Below are 18,735 nucleotides of genomic sequence, written 5' to 3'. Positions count from 1 at the left end.
TGACTAAAGGGGGGAGGAGGGAGCATAGCGGCGGCTTACCCTGAAGTACCGTGGGGAATGTGTGTGTGTGTGAGAGAGAGAGAGAGAGAGAGAGGGAGAGGGGAGGGAGGGAGGGAGGGAGGGAGGGGAGAGAGAGAGAGAGAGAGAGAGAGAGAGAGAGAGAGAGAGAGAGAGAGAGAGAGAGAGAGAGAGAGAGACAGAGACAGAGACAGAGAGAGAAGACAGAGACAGAGAGACAGAGACAGAGAGAGAGAGACAGAGACAGAGAGACAGAGACAGAGAGAGACACAGAGAGAGACAGAGACAGAGTGAGAGAGAGACAGAGACAGAGAGAGAGAGAGAGACAGAGACAGAGAGACAGAGAGACAGAGACAGAGACAGAGAGAGAGAAGAGAGAGAGACAGAGAGACAGAGAGAGAGAGAGACAGAGACAGATGAGAGAGATGGAGAGAGAGAGATGGAAAGAGAGAGAGACAGAGAGAGAGGGAGAGGAAGAGAGAGAGATGAGATATGGAGAGAGAGAGATGAGAGAGATGGAGAGAGACAGAGAGACAGAGACAGAGAAAGAGGGAGAGGGAGAGAGAGAGATGAGATATGGAGAGAGAGAGATGAGAGAGATGGAGAGAGAGAGACAGACAGACAGAGAGAGAGAGAGACAGAGAGAGATGAAGAGAGGAGGAGAGAGAGAGAGAGAGAGGAGAGAGAGAGAAGAGAGAGAGAGAGAGAGAGAGAGAAGGGGAGAGAGAGAGAAAGAGAGAGAGAGAGAGACAGAGACAGAGAGAGATGGAGAGAGAGAGACAGACAGACAGACAGAGAGAGAGACAGAGAGAGATGAGAGAGAGGAAGAGAGAGAGAGAGAGAGAGAGAGAGAGAGAGAGAGAGAGAGAGAGAGAGAGAGATACGGAGATGCCAGTCTGTGTCACATCAACCCCTTCCTCACCAGCCAGCATCCTTCCCGCCCATGCCCAAGGCTACCCTCACGGCCCCGCCCCCACCAGCTCGAGCTGGGAGCGGCCTTTCCCCCGCCCCCAAGGACTCTCCGCTCTGGCCATCCCCAGACTCCAGCAGATATTCCGACTAGTAAAATCTCCCTCTCTCCCATCTTCCCTCCCACCCTCCACCGTTCCTACCTGCTCCATGTCGCGCCCTCTCTATGCCACCCTTGCCCAGCCAGCCGGAGAGGGCGCCGGAGGCAGCGGTGGCTCCATGCAGCCGTGCCCACCGAGGTCTTGTCCCCAGCCTAGGGCCGGACAGTGCCAGCACCAGCACCAGGCAGCCGCGGCCACGGAGGAGCAGAAAAGCAGCTGCCGATGTCTGGCACACCAACTGCCCCTTCCCATCCCCTTCCTTCCAGGCCCCGCCCCTCTGCCCGCCCCTCTTTGATGAAAGCATCTCACACACACTCACACACGTTAACCCAGACCCCACCCATACCCTCACCCCTTTTTGCACCTTGCTTTCCGTCTGCACTGAGGGGAGGGGGGCTGCAGACGAGTCTTGCGGTTGCCGGCTCGGGGAAGGAAGGAGAGGGATTCTCCAAAGGAAAGGCCCATCATCACCTTCTCAGGGGTCACGGAACTCAATCTCCACGAATAAATAAAGCTGCCACCTCTTCAATGGGGGGAAAAGTAGGGAGGGGTTCATGGGGAGTCAGATGGGGGATCATTCGTTGTCAAAGGCTAGACTGAGACACAGAAGGCCCAGAGCTCACGGACCCACCATCCCTTCGTTCAGCAAATTTCTTCTCTTTTGTGGAAAACAAACTTGATTTGGAAGATCTGGCAAATGGTCTTGCCGGCTGGAAGATTTCCATGGGATAAGGAGGACTGGACTAACTCTAGACAAGACTCAGTTTTGTACCAGTCTTCAATTTAGTCATTTACCAAAATTTGTCCCCTAAGGCTTTAAGGAGTGGGGGGCATAAATAATCCCCCCCCCAAATTCCCTGTGTTTATACTGTGATTCGGCGTGAGGATGGGAGCACAGACTAAGGACAGTTGGGCTGTGTCTTGAGTGCTTAGGACAGTAGGGAAAGGGGCTATACCCTCCTACCCTAAAGCAAGAACATCATCTATTGGACTAGAGTCCCAGCCAGTGTCAGAGGCCGACTCTATCCACTGCTGCCTCTCTTAAGAGGGTAATCCACATTACTTTCTCAGTCCCACAGAAGGGGCAGCAGGGGCCAGAGTCCCTGGCCAGCATCCAAAGAACCCGGTTTTGGCAGCGCGGCCCAGCTGCCTGAAGGAAATTGTGCTGCTCTAGCAAGGGGACATTGGCTCTGGGTCTTACTGAGACACTAAAGGGTTAATTAAAATGGGCTTTTCTCCCATCCTAGGCTGCCAAAGAAGAGGTTGTTGGGGTGGTGTCCCTTAAGCCAACCATTCTGCCCTTGTCGCCTGAAACATCCAGCCTGGATGGGCAAGCCAGAGTCAAAAGGACGTCACATGAGTAGGCATGTGAGAGATGGGCCCTCTGCCCAAAGTGGGGGTACCCAGTGATGGAGTGTGGAGGGGGGCAGCAGAGCTGGGACTGAGAGAAGAAGGGAGCCATGTGTGTCAAGGAGGTAGACTCTCTGCCCAGACCGCTCCCTCAGCTAGGACACTATTCGGGGTAAAAAGGGACAAGTCCTTTTTGTTCTGGTAACTTGGTTCTAGTTCCCCTCCTCCCTCTACCCCACAGTCGGGCTCTGGAGTGGGGAGACTGGGGGAGGTCACCACAACAGAGACAGGGAGAAAGTTGGAAATCTTTTGTGCTCCTGGAAGGGAGAGAATGGAGACAAAGGGGGCTTTATGGGCAGGGTATGTGTGGGGGTGCTGGGGTGAGGGAGGCAGGAATGTAGACCAGGGGCAGGGAGGCCCAGAGCTCCCCGGGGGCAACTTAGTTTTGGGCCAGGGAAAGAGAGGAGGAGGAGTCTGACTCCCCCATTCCCCCCTCACTGGGCTAGATTCCTCCACCCCCATGAGTGACTTGGCCATTGACAGTATCAACTTGAAAGAAGGGACACTTATAGTTTCCTACTTATGGCTCTAACCAGAAGCCTTGGGGCCTTCCCCTGAAAAATTAATCCAGATCCCTTTAGTTCTACTTCCCTCCCTCCGCCCAGCTTCCAGGGCTCTGGCGGTCATGGCCCTTGATGTCCCCCAGATGGTTGGCACAGTCCTCTCAACTTCCCTCCTATGCCCTCTTTTTGCCTGGTGGCCACTAAGCCATCCAAGAGTCTGTGTCAATTGGCAGTGGAGCTGGGGGGGGAGGGGGATGATAGACATGGGTGGGGTCACAAGGCTAAGGGGTCAATGGGTCCCTTTGTCCCTTCAGACAGAGTCTGTTCTAAGAGACCAAGAAGGGAGACTTGCTCAGACAGACAACTAATCGGGTGTCTCCTCTTCTCAAGCCCGGGCTGAGAAGACCCCCAGATCAGCATGAGGGAAGAAGTGACAGGCAGGGGCCGGGGGCCGGGGGCCGGGTTAGTGAAGATGACCTTCAGAATCTTCTCCAGTGCAGAGTGCTGTGGTGGTGGGCAGATGAACAGACTCGAAGAGGAGACCAGGAGAACGTGAGTTTCCTATCCCCATTTGACATCCTCTCCATAGTTGGTACCTCTCCTTAAGCAAAAGAGGTTTCCCTTTGACCCAGAGTAAGGCTATAATTTCAGACAAAGAGCCATCAGCACTTTTAACTACTCTCTGCTCTTTACTTTAGCTGTATGACCTTTGTTTTCATTACCTGGTACATAGGAAGGGGAGAAGTAGACCTGTAGTTTAATTGATATTCCATTGAGGAAACTTTCACCCAAGCAAAAAAAAAATTTTTTTTAAATAGTCTCCCACCCTCAAGAGCTTTATATTCCCTTGAGGGGTTGAGGAGACAATATATACACAAAGAAACGATTACACGCTATAGACAGAGGGATAGAGGCTGCTGCCTATGAATTTACTCATCTGGGAACTTCTGGGGGAGAAAATTCCCTCTACCACAGCAGGTTGGTACTAGCTCTACTACTCAAGAGTCCTGGAGAGTTATTTAGAGCACTGGAAGGTTAAGAGACTAACTAGCCTAGGGCCAGACAGTCTGTGTTAGAGGTAGGGACTGAAGTCAGGAGTCAGCTTTCTAGCTACTTTCCAAGCTGCCTCTCGGCCAGAAAATATTTGTTTAATTAACTTACATTCACCAGGCTTCTAACAGACATACCAGGGACCAGGTGGGAATTAGAACAATTGGAGTAGCTTATAAATCCTGGCTTTACCGACTTTTATTTGACGTCGTTCTTCCCTCTACTGCTGTGTTTATTTCTTGGAGGTAAAGGGAAGGGCTGAGTCTGGGAGCAGAAGGCAAGGGAGGAAGCTGCTGGGATATCTTGGAAGAGACAAGGATGGATGGGGGAAAATGACGGAGGACTAAGGAATAGAGATAGGAGGAAGAAAGGGGGCAGACAGCCTCAGTCCTCCTCCTAGTCTCCACCTGCTGTTTGGTGAACAAAGCCAAAGATGATGCAATCCTGGTGAGGGAGAGCTGAGATCGCAAAGCCTGTGAAAGGAAGAGTTGAGGGGGAGGCCAGAGGAAGGGTGTGTGTGTGTATGTGAAGAGGGGTATCAGGGAGGGTGCTGGCAGGGTTTAAGATCGCTACTGGCTGGAAGGGTTCTGGGTTTGCAGTGAAAGCAACTATCTAATGTACACTTTCCCTGGGTTCCTGTCAGTGTCCCCCTCCCCAAGGATTAGCTGGGGCTAAATCCATCCCAGATGCCATTTTTTTTTTATAAAAACAAAAGTCAGACATGATGCAACAACAACATCATTCCAGATGTACTGGGAAATGACAGTTCTCTCTGGAGGGAGAAGGAGAGCAGGTTTGGGGGAGTGGTGGTAAGGAGAGAAATGGAAGACAAACAAACGGCTTTGGGGCTCACATCCCAACTTTCCAAGAAGGTATTAGGCTATGGGACATTATATCCCATTTATGTTTTTGGGATGTAAAAAGATATAGCATCTCCTATGGACACTTTTAGACATTCAGCACACATTTAATTATTCAGTTGTAGGGAGGGGGGAATTTGGAGGGGGAGATGGAAGAATCTTATCTCACCTCCAGGCTGTCAGTCTTCTCTGCCTGAGATCATAGAAAGCATCAAGAAAGCTCCCTCCCTTCTCACCTTCCGTGGAACTCGACTAAAATGGTCTCAAAGGTCCTTTCCAGCTCTGGCAATCCGGCTTCATATGATGGAAGCGTCCTGGCTCCTCAGCAGAGCCACAAAGAAGGTAAAATTCAGCTGCCTTTCAACTGATGTACACTCTCCCCCAGAAGAGGTCCATGGAAAGAAAAAAGTAATGGCTATGGGTCAGGTAAAAATGCCTTTCCAAGAATCCCATATACCTGGGATAATAGATCTCACACTGGCCACTAGATGGCAGAGGAAGTCTGCCACAGAAGCCCCTGCATCTCGCCTCCAATATCTCTTTTTTTCTATTGGGTTTAATTTCTATTCCTCAAAGGGCTCTTCTTTCTTTTACCAGTTTCTTACCCCCGCCGAACCCTACTTCTATCTCTCTGTGGTAATTACGTGCCTCTTCTAAAGGCTCCTCTTCTTTTTCTTCTCACAGTTCTAAAAGTAATACATAAGAATTTTATGTACTTTAAATATATATATATATATATATTTTATTTTAACCTTTGTTTTTCTTTAATTTTTGAGTTGCCAATTCTTTCCCACTTTCCAGGAAGCAACAGGATATTAATTATCCAAGTGAAAGTGTGCAAAAAGTATTTCCATATTAACTGTGTTGCAAAATTTTTTTAAAGCAATAAAAATAATGTAAGAGGAAAAAAAGTTTCAATTCACATTCAGAGTTCGTCAGTTTTCTGGAGGTGGAAAGCTTTATTGTCCATGAGTACTTTGGAATTGTGTGTATGTGTGTGTACACATACATATTATATATACTATATGGTTTTACATATAACATTATATATATATATATATATATATATATATATATATATATATGATTGATCATTGTACTGATTATACTAGCTAAGTCTTTCACAATTGATCCCTGTTACATTATTACTGTGTACAGTGCTCTCCTGGTTCTGCTCATTTCATTTTGCATCAGTTCATCTAAGTCTTTCCTGAAACTATCCTGCTTTGTCATTTCTTATAGCACAATGGTATTGCATCACAGTCATTCAGTTTAATCATTCCTCAACTGAGGAGTATCCCCTTAAATCTTCAATTCATTGTCGCCACAAAAAGAGCTGCTATAAGTATTTCTGTCCATATGGGTCCTTTTCTAAAGGTTACTTTTAAAGATACTCCCAATACTCCTGCTGACTCTTGAGCAGGATTTCAAAGAACCAGCAACTCTTTTCAACCACTCAGCACCTTATTTACCTGTGTGACTTTTGACAAGTTACTTATCCATCCTGGGCCTCCGTTTCTCCATTTACAAATCAATGTTGATTATCTGCAAGAGTCCTACTAGCTCTGAGCAATCCCATTGAACAAATGCTTATTTAAAATCTGTATTCAAGGCATTCTGCTGGGCACTAAGCAAGACAAAACGCATCAAGATGTGGTCTGCTGCCTTCAAGCAGCTTCCAGATAAATAGGGATACACAAATAGCTATGTCACAAAAAAATAGAAAATGATTAAATACATAGAAGAGGTCAGAGTGGTTTGATAAATTCCAGGCAAAAGGGATCCCTTTTACTGAGTGGTATCAAGGAAGCTTTAGGATGAAAAGGGAGATTTATCTAGTCATTTACTCATTCACTGAACAAGTCTTCAGCATCTATTTGTGCACATCATTTTTGTGTCTCTGGGTGACTTCCTTACTGCCTTCTGAACAAAATACAAATTCCTTATGCAGCATACACTCCCTGGGGTTGGCTCTTAATCCACATTCAGCAGGTTAGAGCACAGCTGCTGCTTCTCTCCAAGTTCTAGGGAGATAATTCGGAGGGACATATTGATTGTCCAGTTGATCTCTACTCAACATCAGTTAATCAATTCTCATCAAGAAGCAAAGACAAAAGATTATAAACTTCCCAAACTAAGAGCGCGCTTTTTCTTCACCATCTCAGTGGACCCCAATGTCGAGTGGCGATTCCCAACCATTCCCTCCAACGAGATTCCCTCTTGAATGTGTCCCAGCAGATGAGTCAGCCATCCCCAGTTTGTAGAACTCCTGACTCCATTCACTGCTAGGTTGGGTCCAGCAGGTTGGGACTCTTTAGGGAGTTATGACAGTGGAGGGACACAACTGCCAAAGCTCCCCCAGAACCTCTACAGTAGCCACGGTGCTTTGCAAATCCTAGAAATTTAGGAAAGCCCAGAAAAAGTCCTAATGAGTGACTTTTCAGCCCAAACCAACTTAGGGAGTTCTGTGTACACTGGGATGGGGAACCAGGAGACCAGAGCTGCAGCAACAGCTCCTGGTGATGATAATGGCAGTAGCATTGTCAGGGAGCATCCCAGTGCCCGGGGAACTGAAGACCTGAGCAGAAAAAGATCCCAGGAACCCACATATGTGGGAATACACGGGAGACACATGACAACGACTGCTTGGAGATCCAACCCAGACCTGCAGAATGGATCTCCCCTTGTGAAAGAGGGTGACACAAGGAGACTGAGAGGTAGTTGCTGTTCTCTGATCTCCCTCCAGCTTATCTCGTTCCCAGTCTGCAACACCTGGGCTGCCTTGCAGCCCCTTCCGATATTATCCACAGCTGTGGAGGCTCTCGGAGAATTAACCTGTCCTTTCACACATCCATTTGGTTTTCCTGCTGTCCGTTATCCAGTTCCAGGGCCAGCAGGAGCAGTCATGGTCTCAAGAAAACAAAGGCCCAGACCAGAAGGGAAGAGACCAGACCTCTCCCTGGATTACACAATGTTGGAAGCACCAAACTTAAGTGCCTCCCCCCCCCCCCCCAACTGAGCTATGAAATCAGCAAAAAGACATAAAGGGCATTGAGACCAGCTACCCCCTCCTCCCACGCACTCAGAAGGGAGCAGAATCCAACACTAATATAAAGTCTAAAGTCAAGAAATCAGCTGGAAAAATTAACCCAATCATAAAAAGTTACTATGGTGCCAGGGAATCTCAAGACAAACTCAGAGGAAAACAAATTGAAAACATTTACAAGCAAAACTTCCGTTCTGTGTGCAGATTGGACACAAGCCCCAAAAGAATTTCTAGACGTGCTAAAAGAAGCAGGGTTTTGTGTTTGCTTTTTAAGAGAAAAAAAGGTCATACCTATACCAAGCTCAGCAGCTATGGCTACTGAAAGACTGCTGTGGATCTAGTTACTGGATATTTTGGGGTTCATCTAGTCATTTGCAACTTGCAAGGTCATGTATAAACCCCCAAAAACCGGGGTTCTGGTGGAGGCTGGGTGGTATCACCAAATGATAGCAGCAAGCTCCTGATGCCATAGCTACTTCCCCATCCAGTTCATACCATTTCTTCTTTTTATTTAAAGCCACCAGGGAAAAGAAAGTTTTGTCTATTCGTACTTTTTGTCAACAAAGGTTGTTCTGATTCAGTAACCAATTAAATAACTTTCCACTAACACACAGTAAACCAACAGGAAATAATGAATTCCTGAACTGATACTTGAAAATGCTAATCATTCTGAAAGATCCTAATTTGTTTAGTATATTTCATTTTTTTCCCCAAGCGTAATAGAATTAGAGGCATCTGAGGGGATTCTGAAATTCTTTAAAATTTTCCAGTGTGGTACTTGAAACTTGGGACCTTAATAATATTCAAAAAGAGGGTAGAAGAAAAAAAATTACTGTTATATATTTCATTAAAATAATTCATCAAAAAAAAAAAAAAAAGAAAAAAGAAAAAAAATCTCTCCCAGGCTTAGTTGTCTCCAGTCTACCATTAAGGGAAAATTTTAGTATTATTTTTGATAACTTTGCAGTAGTCACTTTTGATTTTTGTGGTTGCTGAACCCTGTATATATGCTCTCTGTATATTTGTTGTAGTCATTATGTATTTTGTTTTCTTGGATCTTCTTTCAGCATGAGATGTCCTTTATTCATAATATTTGTTGCTTTTTACAACACAGTAATATTCCATTATATTCACACAATCTTATTTATTCCCCAGTTGATAAACATATTTCCAGTCCTTGGCTACCAAAAAAAAGTGTTATATTTTGTTGCACATAGGGTCCTTAACAGTGACCTCTCTGGGTTATATGTTTAGTAGTGGAATCTCTGGGTCAGAGTATGGACAGTTTAGTCATTTCATTTGAGTATTTCCCAACTGTTTTCTAAAAGAGCTGCACTGGATTGGCAGTTCCAAATGGTTACTTTTTTTTTTATATTGGTGAACTACTCTCAAAAATCCATGTAATGAACCAGTAGATTTTAACCTCCATTATGGCAGGAATTACTTTCTTATTCTTGTCTATGTATCCCAACTGCTTAGCACAATGCTGGAATGGAACAGGCACTAAATAGAATGCTTGCTGAAACTGAAAATCATCATCTTGCTGGAATTTGGAAAGGAGTCTTTTGGCATCATTTTATTTGCTCTGGACAACTTATTTAGGTCCTCTGGGCTTTAGTTTCCTTGAAGTCAACAGGACTAATCTATGGTACGCTATATCATAGCTCAAATCCTATGTATAACAAAAAAATATGGAATAGTAGGGAAATTACCCATCTAAATGAGTTTTTAAAAAAACAAAAAATTTATGGCATATTTTTAAAAAGGAACCTAATTTCATTTGAAATTTAAAATAAACATGATATATAGAATTATACATGTTTAACATATATTGTATTACTTGTCTAAGGGAGTGGATGGGGAGAAAGGAGGAAAAAAAAGTGGAACACAAGGTTTTCCAAGGGTGAATGTTGAAAACTGCCATTTGTTTGGAAAATAAGCTAAAGAGTAAAAAACAAACAACAACAACAAAAAAAAAAACCCATGAATTACTAACTATTTTGGTGTTGGAATATACAGATTCTAAAAGACAAAGACTACTTATAATTAGCATTGAAAACATATGCTGACTGAAGTTTTCTAGGTTAAACATTCTTCTGCCTAAATTTTTTTTGGCCTTTAATATCAAAGGCTGAACGTCAGCTAACCCAATGCCAATATTATGAATTTTTTATTGTCTGGTTGTTTTAGTCGTCCGATTCTTAGTGATCCCATTTTGGAGTTTTCTTGGCAAAGATACTGGAGTAATTTGCCATTTCCTTCTCTAGCTCAGATGAGAAACTGAGGCAAACAGGGTGAATGATTTGCCCAGGTCACACAGCTAGTGTCTGAGGCTGGATTTAAATTCATGAAAATGAGCTTTCCTGACTCCAGATTCTATCCACAGCACCACCTAGCTGCCCTATCATGAATCAGAATTAATGCTGTCACCACCAAACTGTAAGCTGTGAAAAGTGGAGACATTAGATTAAGTCTATGAATTTAGTAGGTCTCCTGTACAAAATAGCTACCTACCAGATAGATATCATTTTTTAAAAAAGCAATTTATTCCTTGTTTACAAAAAAACCATCTATTGTGGTTGCCACAGCAGCTGGTTAGGTCCTCTGAACTGGCACACGAGTGTGAGTCTTCACAAGATGCTCCGTGAATTTCTGGGAGATTTGGTGGATAGTCTCTTTCCACAGATCAGCTTGCTTACTGCTCAATTGACTATTTATGGAGGAAAAAATGCAGCAATAATGAACGAGTCAAGGTAAATCAGAGAAACTTGAAATTTTTATTTTAACTTTATACTCAAGAGTTTAGCTTGCTCTTGTCCTGAGGATCGTGGGAGCAACCTAAATTTCAAAAGATCCAGATTAAAATATAAGAAAGTCTAAGTGTCATAGTTATAGTGCTGAAGGTTCTTGTAAGTAGTTATCAAATGCCTCAGCACTTTGTCCTTTGTGGTGGTTGCTGAATTTCAGACTTGGCTTTTCCTTTTCACTGCCTCCTGTTTTGTAGAGAAAAACTAATGAAGCAAACTCTGGAAACCCTCACGCTTTTTAGTTGTATGGTATTCAACATCCTCATCCTCTCATGACAGAGGGAAATGTCATGGAAATACTGTATGAAGAGAGCAGATTATTATTCATGTTTTGCAGGACAAAAGGAAATTTAAATGGGATAACACTTTATACCACTTCACAGATTCTGCTACTCCTCCTCCTCCATTAGAACCTACAAAAATATTTAATTCCCAAAATGAATTGGGATTGAGTTTGGAATCAGTGCAGCTTTTTTAAAAGTTTCCAGTTTATCAAATAAACAGTATGGAACAGAGGATGAACCAATAGAAATGATACAATAGAGATCCACTATTCTCTAAAACAAATTGGAACTCCACTAGCAACTTGCTTGAGCAAGACATCTTGGGATCTCTCGACTCAGTGATCATGTTCCACAACAAATTTCTTCCTTTTCTTTACTTCTCCTTCCCACCCTTAAGTCTTGTGCCTATAAATCTGGTGATAGGGAGGCTTTTTTGTCAATGGCCTGAAGTAATTTCCACTTTTTATGGGCAGAAAGGAAACAGGCAGAGTCAGAACAAAGAGGAAGTAGAAATTTTTCAAATTCCCAACTTGGACAAGTACGAAAACTGGCCAATCGCCTTTTCTCTCTGGATCTCAGTTTTCTCATCTGTAAAATGAAGATAATATCTGGAATAGACACCTCAAAAAGGTTTTGTAATAGGATATAATATAAATATATAATATAAAGTGAATGATGTAAACATTAGCACTTATTATAAACAGACATCTGTCAAATGCCATATGTTCCTACTTGACATACCTTCTAGCACCAATTAAATCTCACAAATTTCCTTTTGGAAATTCTACCTGGCATGGAGGAATTTACTTAATCTTTATGGGAAAGTCATTTGACTCCATGAAAGAGTCAATAATGCTAATTATTAGGAAAGAAGCTGTATTATGATGAAGCTAGGAGAGAAACCAAGACAAAACAATTTCTAAACATTTTTATTTCAAATCCCCTTCCCACCCCTTCCCAAAAAGACATGGGTCTGAACAACAGTCATAAAAAGGAGATACAAACACAAGAGTCAAATGTCTCCCGCACCAACACTTACAAAAAAATTGGGAATTTTACATGGGATTTCCAAACAGGACCTGCAGCAGCTACTAATGTCTGAATACAAGAGTCCAAACATGCCTATTAATACAATATATACAGACAATCCCCATTCTGTAACTAATCTACAGCAACATCCAAACATCCCCCCACCCTCCCACCCCCAAGAAAAATACCAAAACACACCCAAAGTGCATTTGTTATGTTTATATCAAAACATCTTCCCCATCCCCCACACTCTTCCCCCCCTTAAAGATTGGCCTGCAAGTCTATTTTTAACCATTTAGTACATTTTAATAGTTTATGAAAATAAATTATACAGCAACTATTTTAATAAATTAAGCACAAAAAAGGTAGGGGATAAGGAGAAGGTGGGGAGAAAAATGTGTCCAAACTAAGTGGGAAAAGAAGCCAGGTCACTTTGGGCTGGTAGTAGTGAGGATGCTTTCAAGAAGGGCACAAAGTTGGGGGTGGAAGGTGAAGGGAAGGGACTAATTAGTTAATTGAGAACTAGCAAAGAACCTGAGCCCAGATTTGGATAGCATATTTTCAAAGTTTCCCTAGAACACAAATAGACAAAAGTGGTTTTGTCATCAACACTATCAGTTTCTGCATCCAAACAAGCTAATCTTCCAAGAGACCAGTGTCTGTCTTATGTTCTTTGGAAGATTCACGGTGCAGCTCTAGGGGTTAGAACCTTCTCAAGAGAGAATTTTAGGTGGAAGAAATCAAGCCACTGTTCCTGATCCATTTCTGCAGGCTTCTGAGCTAAGGTCCTATTATCTTTGACTGACCACTTTAGTTTTGATGAAGGGTGTGAACTATCTTTTTCTCGAATGTCTTCTCTAGGGGCAACAAAGATCGCAGTCCAGCTGCGACCAGCCATTTAAGTCTATCCTCCTACTGTTGTTGATTGCCTTATTTCCTTCTTGGCTGCTGCCTCATGCCCTTCTGTGGGAAGTGTTCCATGGACTCTTTAAGATGATATAAAATAGAAATGACAGTGAATCAACAAACTCAGAGAGCAGGGCTGGCTGTAAAGAGACCAATGGAGAACAACCAAAAAAAATGGGGAAGGACCATGATGGCAGCACCAAGACAGAATGGGGAAAAGGAGTGAAGAGGACAAATACAGAAATGTATTATACATAATCTGCATGTAAAGAAAAGGTTTTTCTTGTGTCAGAAAATAAAACTTTTAAAAACAGTGCATCACCATATCTGTTTTAACTGCAGCACCTGGATCCCTATCTCTGTAGCTTACCTTCTACTCCCCCCCCCACTCCCACCCAAAATCTTACTTTCAAATCCTCCTCTAGATTGTGCTGAGCATGAAGGATCACATTCCCCAGGTCATAATTGGATGTCACAAGGACTTCTGTACCTGACTCTGCTTTTTTAAGTCTTATGACCCAATAATCTGTAGATACTTATTATAAGGGCCATTTTAAAGGGAGAAGGGGAGGTTGGGTCATTAATTTTTTCTTTTTTAAATAAAAAAGTTTTACTCCCCAGGAGCAAATAAATCATTTTGAACTACCAATAAACACTGCTGCAGTGAAAAGAAAGATGGCTACATGTATGCAATAGCACAAATTCAGTGTAAGACCAGCTATGTTGGAGACTATAGATAAAAGCACTTACCCTCTCCCTCCTCTGACCCTCCCCACCCCCCAAAAACCAAACCAAAAGATTCCCATAGGGAAAATGTCTAACTCCAAAGCTTCTCCCTTGGGGGCAGAGGACATTTTCTTAAACTTAGCCATCATGTCAGTTCCCCCCAACAGAGATGCTCCCAACTTCCCAAATGATGGGTAACAATTCTGTAAGTGAAGACAGACATGCACCCAGACTTGCAGACCTCTTGGTGCCATTGCCAGGCCTTTCAACCCCAGAGCTCAAAAGGAAGTTAGAGGCAACAAGGAAGGTAAAAGAGAAAAACAAAAAACATTTCCCCCCCCCTACAGAGAGCAGAGAGCTTCAGGAAAGCTTTGCTATTCCAGGAGCCCAGAGGAAAGACCTGAGAGGCTGGGACGTCTCCTAGGATGTGTCTTTCTCCTTTTGCCTCATCTTCAGCACCATTCTGGGTGTCCTGACCTTCCCCACCTCTTCTTGGGAGCAGATTGGATGGAAGCTCCCCACCCTCACACTGTTCCCAATCTTAATAAGGAGAAGGGGTTTATATAAGCAGCACTACTAGAACAGAATGGAGCTGGCCCCACCCCCTTCCAAGTCCCTTCCCTGAGGCAGCTCAGGTTTCAGAGGGTTCCAGTCATTATATGTAGGCACAGGGCTAGGTCCCCAGGCCAAGGCAAACATTATTGATCAGGTGCCTCGAAGCCACCTGTCCTCACCCATAGATGTGTCTCCCCACAAGTCCCACCCTCCCCACCCCCATCGCAGCATATGAATTTCAAGTAATAGCAAGTTATAGCAGTAGTTGTCACTAGCTCATATAAGTCTAAGTCTATTCCTGTCCCAAGGAAGGTTACAGTAGTTAATGGACAAGAGGACTGAGTTTCCTTTGCAAGGTAGCCTAAGGGCACAACTGACATCATTTGCCCAAGCTAACTCTTCAAGAAGCCAAGAGTCCTCTGTCTTTTTCCAGTTTTTGTGACTTAAAAAGAAAATGGGAGTGGGGGAGAATGAGTTCATGAGTAACTTGCCATTTTTGTTGAGTTTATTGTGAATGAGGAAGAGGTAGGTAGGTCTGTCTAGTTAGAGGGTATCTGGAGGGCATGAAGGGTGTATATTACTGGCCTAGCTGCTCAGACTCTCCCTCTTGGGGAGACCCAACCTCTTGGACCTCACCTTAGGCAATCCTAGTCCAATCATTCTCTGCTTCTCTGCCATTTCCACTCACTTCTTGAGCACAGCCAAGTTCCTTCCTGTCCTTTTCTGTTCTACCATCCTCTACTGGAGGATGAGTATCCAGCAAGAGACTGTGGTTAGGAAGGAAGATGAGTGGGGACAACTGTCAATTTTTTAGGCCAGTTTGATTTAGGACATAGAAATTCAAATGCCTTCAGAAAAAAGGTCAAAGTTATCATTCCTTCCTCAGGTGTCCCTGGGAAATAATAGGTAGGGGGTTGGCAGCCTTCAGAAGATCCTATGGGGCTGCCAGGGAAGGGGAGGGTAACTCTAGACTCTTCTCAGCAGTCTGCCTCCTCCAGATCCCCTCTCAGGTTGAGATCTGTTGATAGATCCTGGAGACCTCTAACTATAGAGCAAGGAGCTGAAAAGGCAGAAAAAAATCAAGGCTGATTTATATAGCTAGTATGGTTTTGGGCTCTGTGCTTCCCACTATGTCCCATTCACTTCTATCTCAGTGTATCTACTCCCTTTTCACCTTTTTCAATCCCACTAAACCTTTAAGACTGTCTAAGTTTCATAGTTATGAAACTTTCCCTGCCTATCATATATTGTACTAAAATTTGGCTATTGATTCTACATCATCATACTACTTTCTAAATGCATTATGTAATCCAAAGTATCTCCCCAATTTCCTATCTAAACTTAGGGCAGGAATCAGGTTTCAGGTGTTTTTTTTCTCCCAAGGTACCTCAAAAATAGAAAAATGTTATTCTTTCATTAGCAATAGCCAAAGAAAATAGGGGTTGAGCATCTGCTTTCTAATAACTACAAGGGATTCTAAAGTCCTTTTCAGGGTCAAGGTTCACAGGTGCTAAGCCTATTTCTTCATTGTGAGTGCTGTTCTAAGAGCAACAAAAGGGAAATGTTCCTTATGATATGAATTCTGGCCTACATTGATACTGCAAAGCAGCTATCATGGCCAAATTTCCTAGGTATCTTTATATCCTTTTAAAGATTTATAGCTTGGGAGACTGGCCATTGGAATGGGGGGACATGAGACAAAGGGAGCCACCACTTCAGCCTTCAGTAGGCAGTGCTTCCAGATGAGGTATTTCTTCAATTTACTGAGACACACTGACGGCCTCACTCTAAACTTTCACGAAATGATAATGTTGGTTTGTTAACACTAAAATGAAGTAAAGATAAACACAGGGGAGTTGTGGAAACAGTTTCATGGAGCACCTATTGCAGAGTATTAACAGTCTGGTCCTTCTTATATCAGAATATTTTATAACCTTACATCTTAATATGAAATCTCAACTCAGTCAACTCCACTTGACAACAGTCTCAAAAGCTTATCATTCAGAATCAAGTGATGGTCACCTTTGGGACAAGTTTTAAGCTTTCAAAAAGCCTCCCTGAATTTCCCTTCTCAACAGAAAGACTTAAGGGTCAAAAGACAATAGGTTCCAAATCGGCATTGGACTGAATTTTTCATCAAAAGGAGGGCAGTGATCATGATACACTCCCCACCCCCACTCCCACCCCCACAATATGTTTGGAAATAAAGCCACTATTTGGATTCTTGTTACCTCTCCAGTCCAGAAGCTGAATGACATGCTTAGACAGAAGATAAACTTGAAAACATGAGATTTAACAGTGCCGATCTGATCTTTAGAACCCTGCCCTCTGGAGATAGCATTTCTAGAAAAGGGGTGATGATTTTGTCCCTCACCTCTATCTTAATGTTGTTGGATGAGATGAGAAATTCTAAATTATAGAGATGGTCTCACATGAAGAATCTGAAACCACAATTGGGGCTTTGAACTATTCAAGCAACAATAAAAATATTATTTCCTTTGTGGAAGTAATGGGATATACCATGCCCAGAACAAAATGTGCTGCTATAGAGAGAGAAGGGAGAGCTAAAATGGTTTATTTCTTCCTAATTTATAAGGAAGAACAGAAGTACCCTGAGGTCATGGATTTCAGGAAATAGGTAGAGCAAATTTTAAAAGCTTCTAAATGTCAGAGGCATGTGATTTCAACATCTCAGACCTCAAAAAGGTGTGAAAATTCTTCAAATACATCGCAAACAATACCGATTTGTTTCTTTCCCACAATGTTTTGTTCCATACTGTTTGCCCTTCTTTAGCAGCTCCTCTAAGGAGCCTATACTCTTTACAAAAGGCTCATAATTAGGCAACTCCAAATTCCTCATTCCATCTTCCCTTAGGCCCTCATTACTTATGACATGTTTTCTCCATTGCAGAGCACCTTGGCTAATGTTAAAGGGTTTGTCTGTAAGCCCTTTCTTTTCATTGAATGGGGCAGCTCTTTCTCAAACCCACCTCAAATCCAATAGGCACAATCCCCAGCTGCTCTTAAGACTATGTTTTCCATACTGAAAATGGCATTATCAAAAATAAAACTTCTGAAAAAGAAACAGTACTGAGACTTTCTCCACCTTTCCGAGGAGTTGATCCAGTTGTATGATCCCAACAGGGGATTCAGAGCTGGCAGTTGGTATTCCCACCTCAGGAACATGTTGTGTGCTTCTTCTGTGCCTTTTATGGGAATTAAAACATTTGTATAGAAAGTTTAACTGTTCCTCCTTCCTACTTGCTCTTCCCTCCCTCATCAACCATGTAACTTCATTTGGTTCTTTGCAACTGGAGCTTGGCCACCAAATATCTTAAGTAGAAAAGAAAGAAAAATCAAAATCAACAATGGCAAAGATCCAACATTTCTGAAGTAGAATGGACATCATTTAAGTATTGTCATGTTGTCAAGTAAAATGAGATAGTACCAATGGCAACAACAAAAATTATTCTAAGTAATATAGTTAGCTCATTACTGAGATAACCCAAGGGCAGACATCCTATGGTACCAATACCAAAGTGACACTTGTCACTTATTCATGCTATTCTAAGACTTCCTATTATCCTTTTCTTTGCCCCCCCCCCTCCCCCATGCCTTTCCTGAAATTCTCATGGCCTTCTATTTTCCCCACAGGCTCACAAATTGCCCTCATAGAGACAATATACAGTTATGGATAGTACCTTGGGGCTAATAGAATTCATGACTTCTCCATTAACACCTTGTATGCCTTTCCAACTGTTCTGATTTAGCTGCAGAATTTTAAGAAAAGTAATCTCACCCTGAAAAAAAGACAATAAGGGGATGGTGGTAGAAGGGAGGAGGAAGAAAAATTTCTCCTTTTTGGCGACACCCAGAGCCTAATGCAGTGATTCTAGTAAGATAGATATAATAAAGTCTCATCATGTGAGATGTGGGATGGTGTTGGCAAACTAGGAAATAATGGAGATGCTAACAATTCTCACCTGCTGTTCAGGAGCACTGTAATACATGGCACATATTTCTGCCTCCTATTTTTTACATATCCTAAAATTACCATAGAGAAAAATTCTATTGGTCACTACAAATCTTAGATTTCTATAAATGTTGCCTTAAGACAGGTTTATGCATCAGATAACTATTTCACTAGTATGGAAACACTACCAATACCGGTTCATAAAAAGAGTTTGAATCCCATTTTTATTCTTTGAACCTTAGTTTCCACATTTATAAAATTAAAGTTGGACTAGGAGGTCTCTAGATATATTTCCAGGTGCAATTTACCTAGATCTTGCTAAAATATTCCTCTCTTTATTGGTCTACATATAAACTCACACACTAATGAATGAATGAGAGCACCCAAAGCCAGAACAAATGGCACAGGGAGATACAAGAACAACCTAAGAGATCATAGACCCACTAAAAAGTATGTTGTGCGTATAATATAGACATATGTATTTATATGTGAAATTAT

At 42.8% G+C, this 18,735-nt stretch overlaps 2 protein-coding genes across 2 annotated transcripts in view; both read right to left on the bottom strand.

The window, feature by feature from the left end:
• ARHGAP23 (Rho GTPase activating protein 23) overlaps positions 1–1,154 on the bottom strand; it is a 121,534-nt gene extending 120,380 nt beyond the window's left edge. Inside the window, exon 1 of the mRNA XM_074261325.1 lies at positions 1,131–1,154. Within this exon, the coding sequence (XP_074117426.1) occupies positions 1,131–1,139 (9 nt within the window). The 5' untranslated portion in view covers positions 1,140–1,154. The remainder of the gene's footprint in view (positions 1–1,130) is intronic.
• Positions 1,155–11,961: 10,807 nt separating this feature from the next.
• Positions 11,962–18,735, bottom strand: part of SOCS7 (suppressor of cytokine signaling 7) — a 43,083-nt gene continuing 36,309 nt past the window's right edge. The window contains 1 exon segment of the mRNA XM_074261322.1: positions 11,962–17,597. The gene's annotated coding sequence lies outside the window, so the exon portion shown is untranslated.

The sequence above is a fragment of the Sminthopsis crassicaudata genome, chromosome 4, assembly GCF_048593235.1.
Source record: "Sminthopsis crassicaudata isolate SCR6 chromosome 4, ASM4859323v1, whole genome shotgun sequence".
Taxonomy (NCBI): domain Eukaryota; kingdom Metazoa; phylum Chordata; class Mammalia; order Dasyuromorphia; family Dasyuridae; genus Sminthopsis; species Sminthopsis crassicaudata.
The sequence above is the reverse complement of the archived record's forward strand: the minus strand, read 5'-3'. Positions and strand labels throughout refer to the sequence as shown.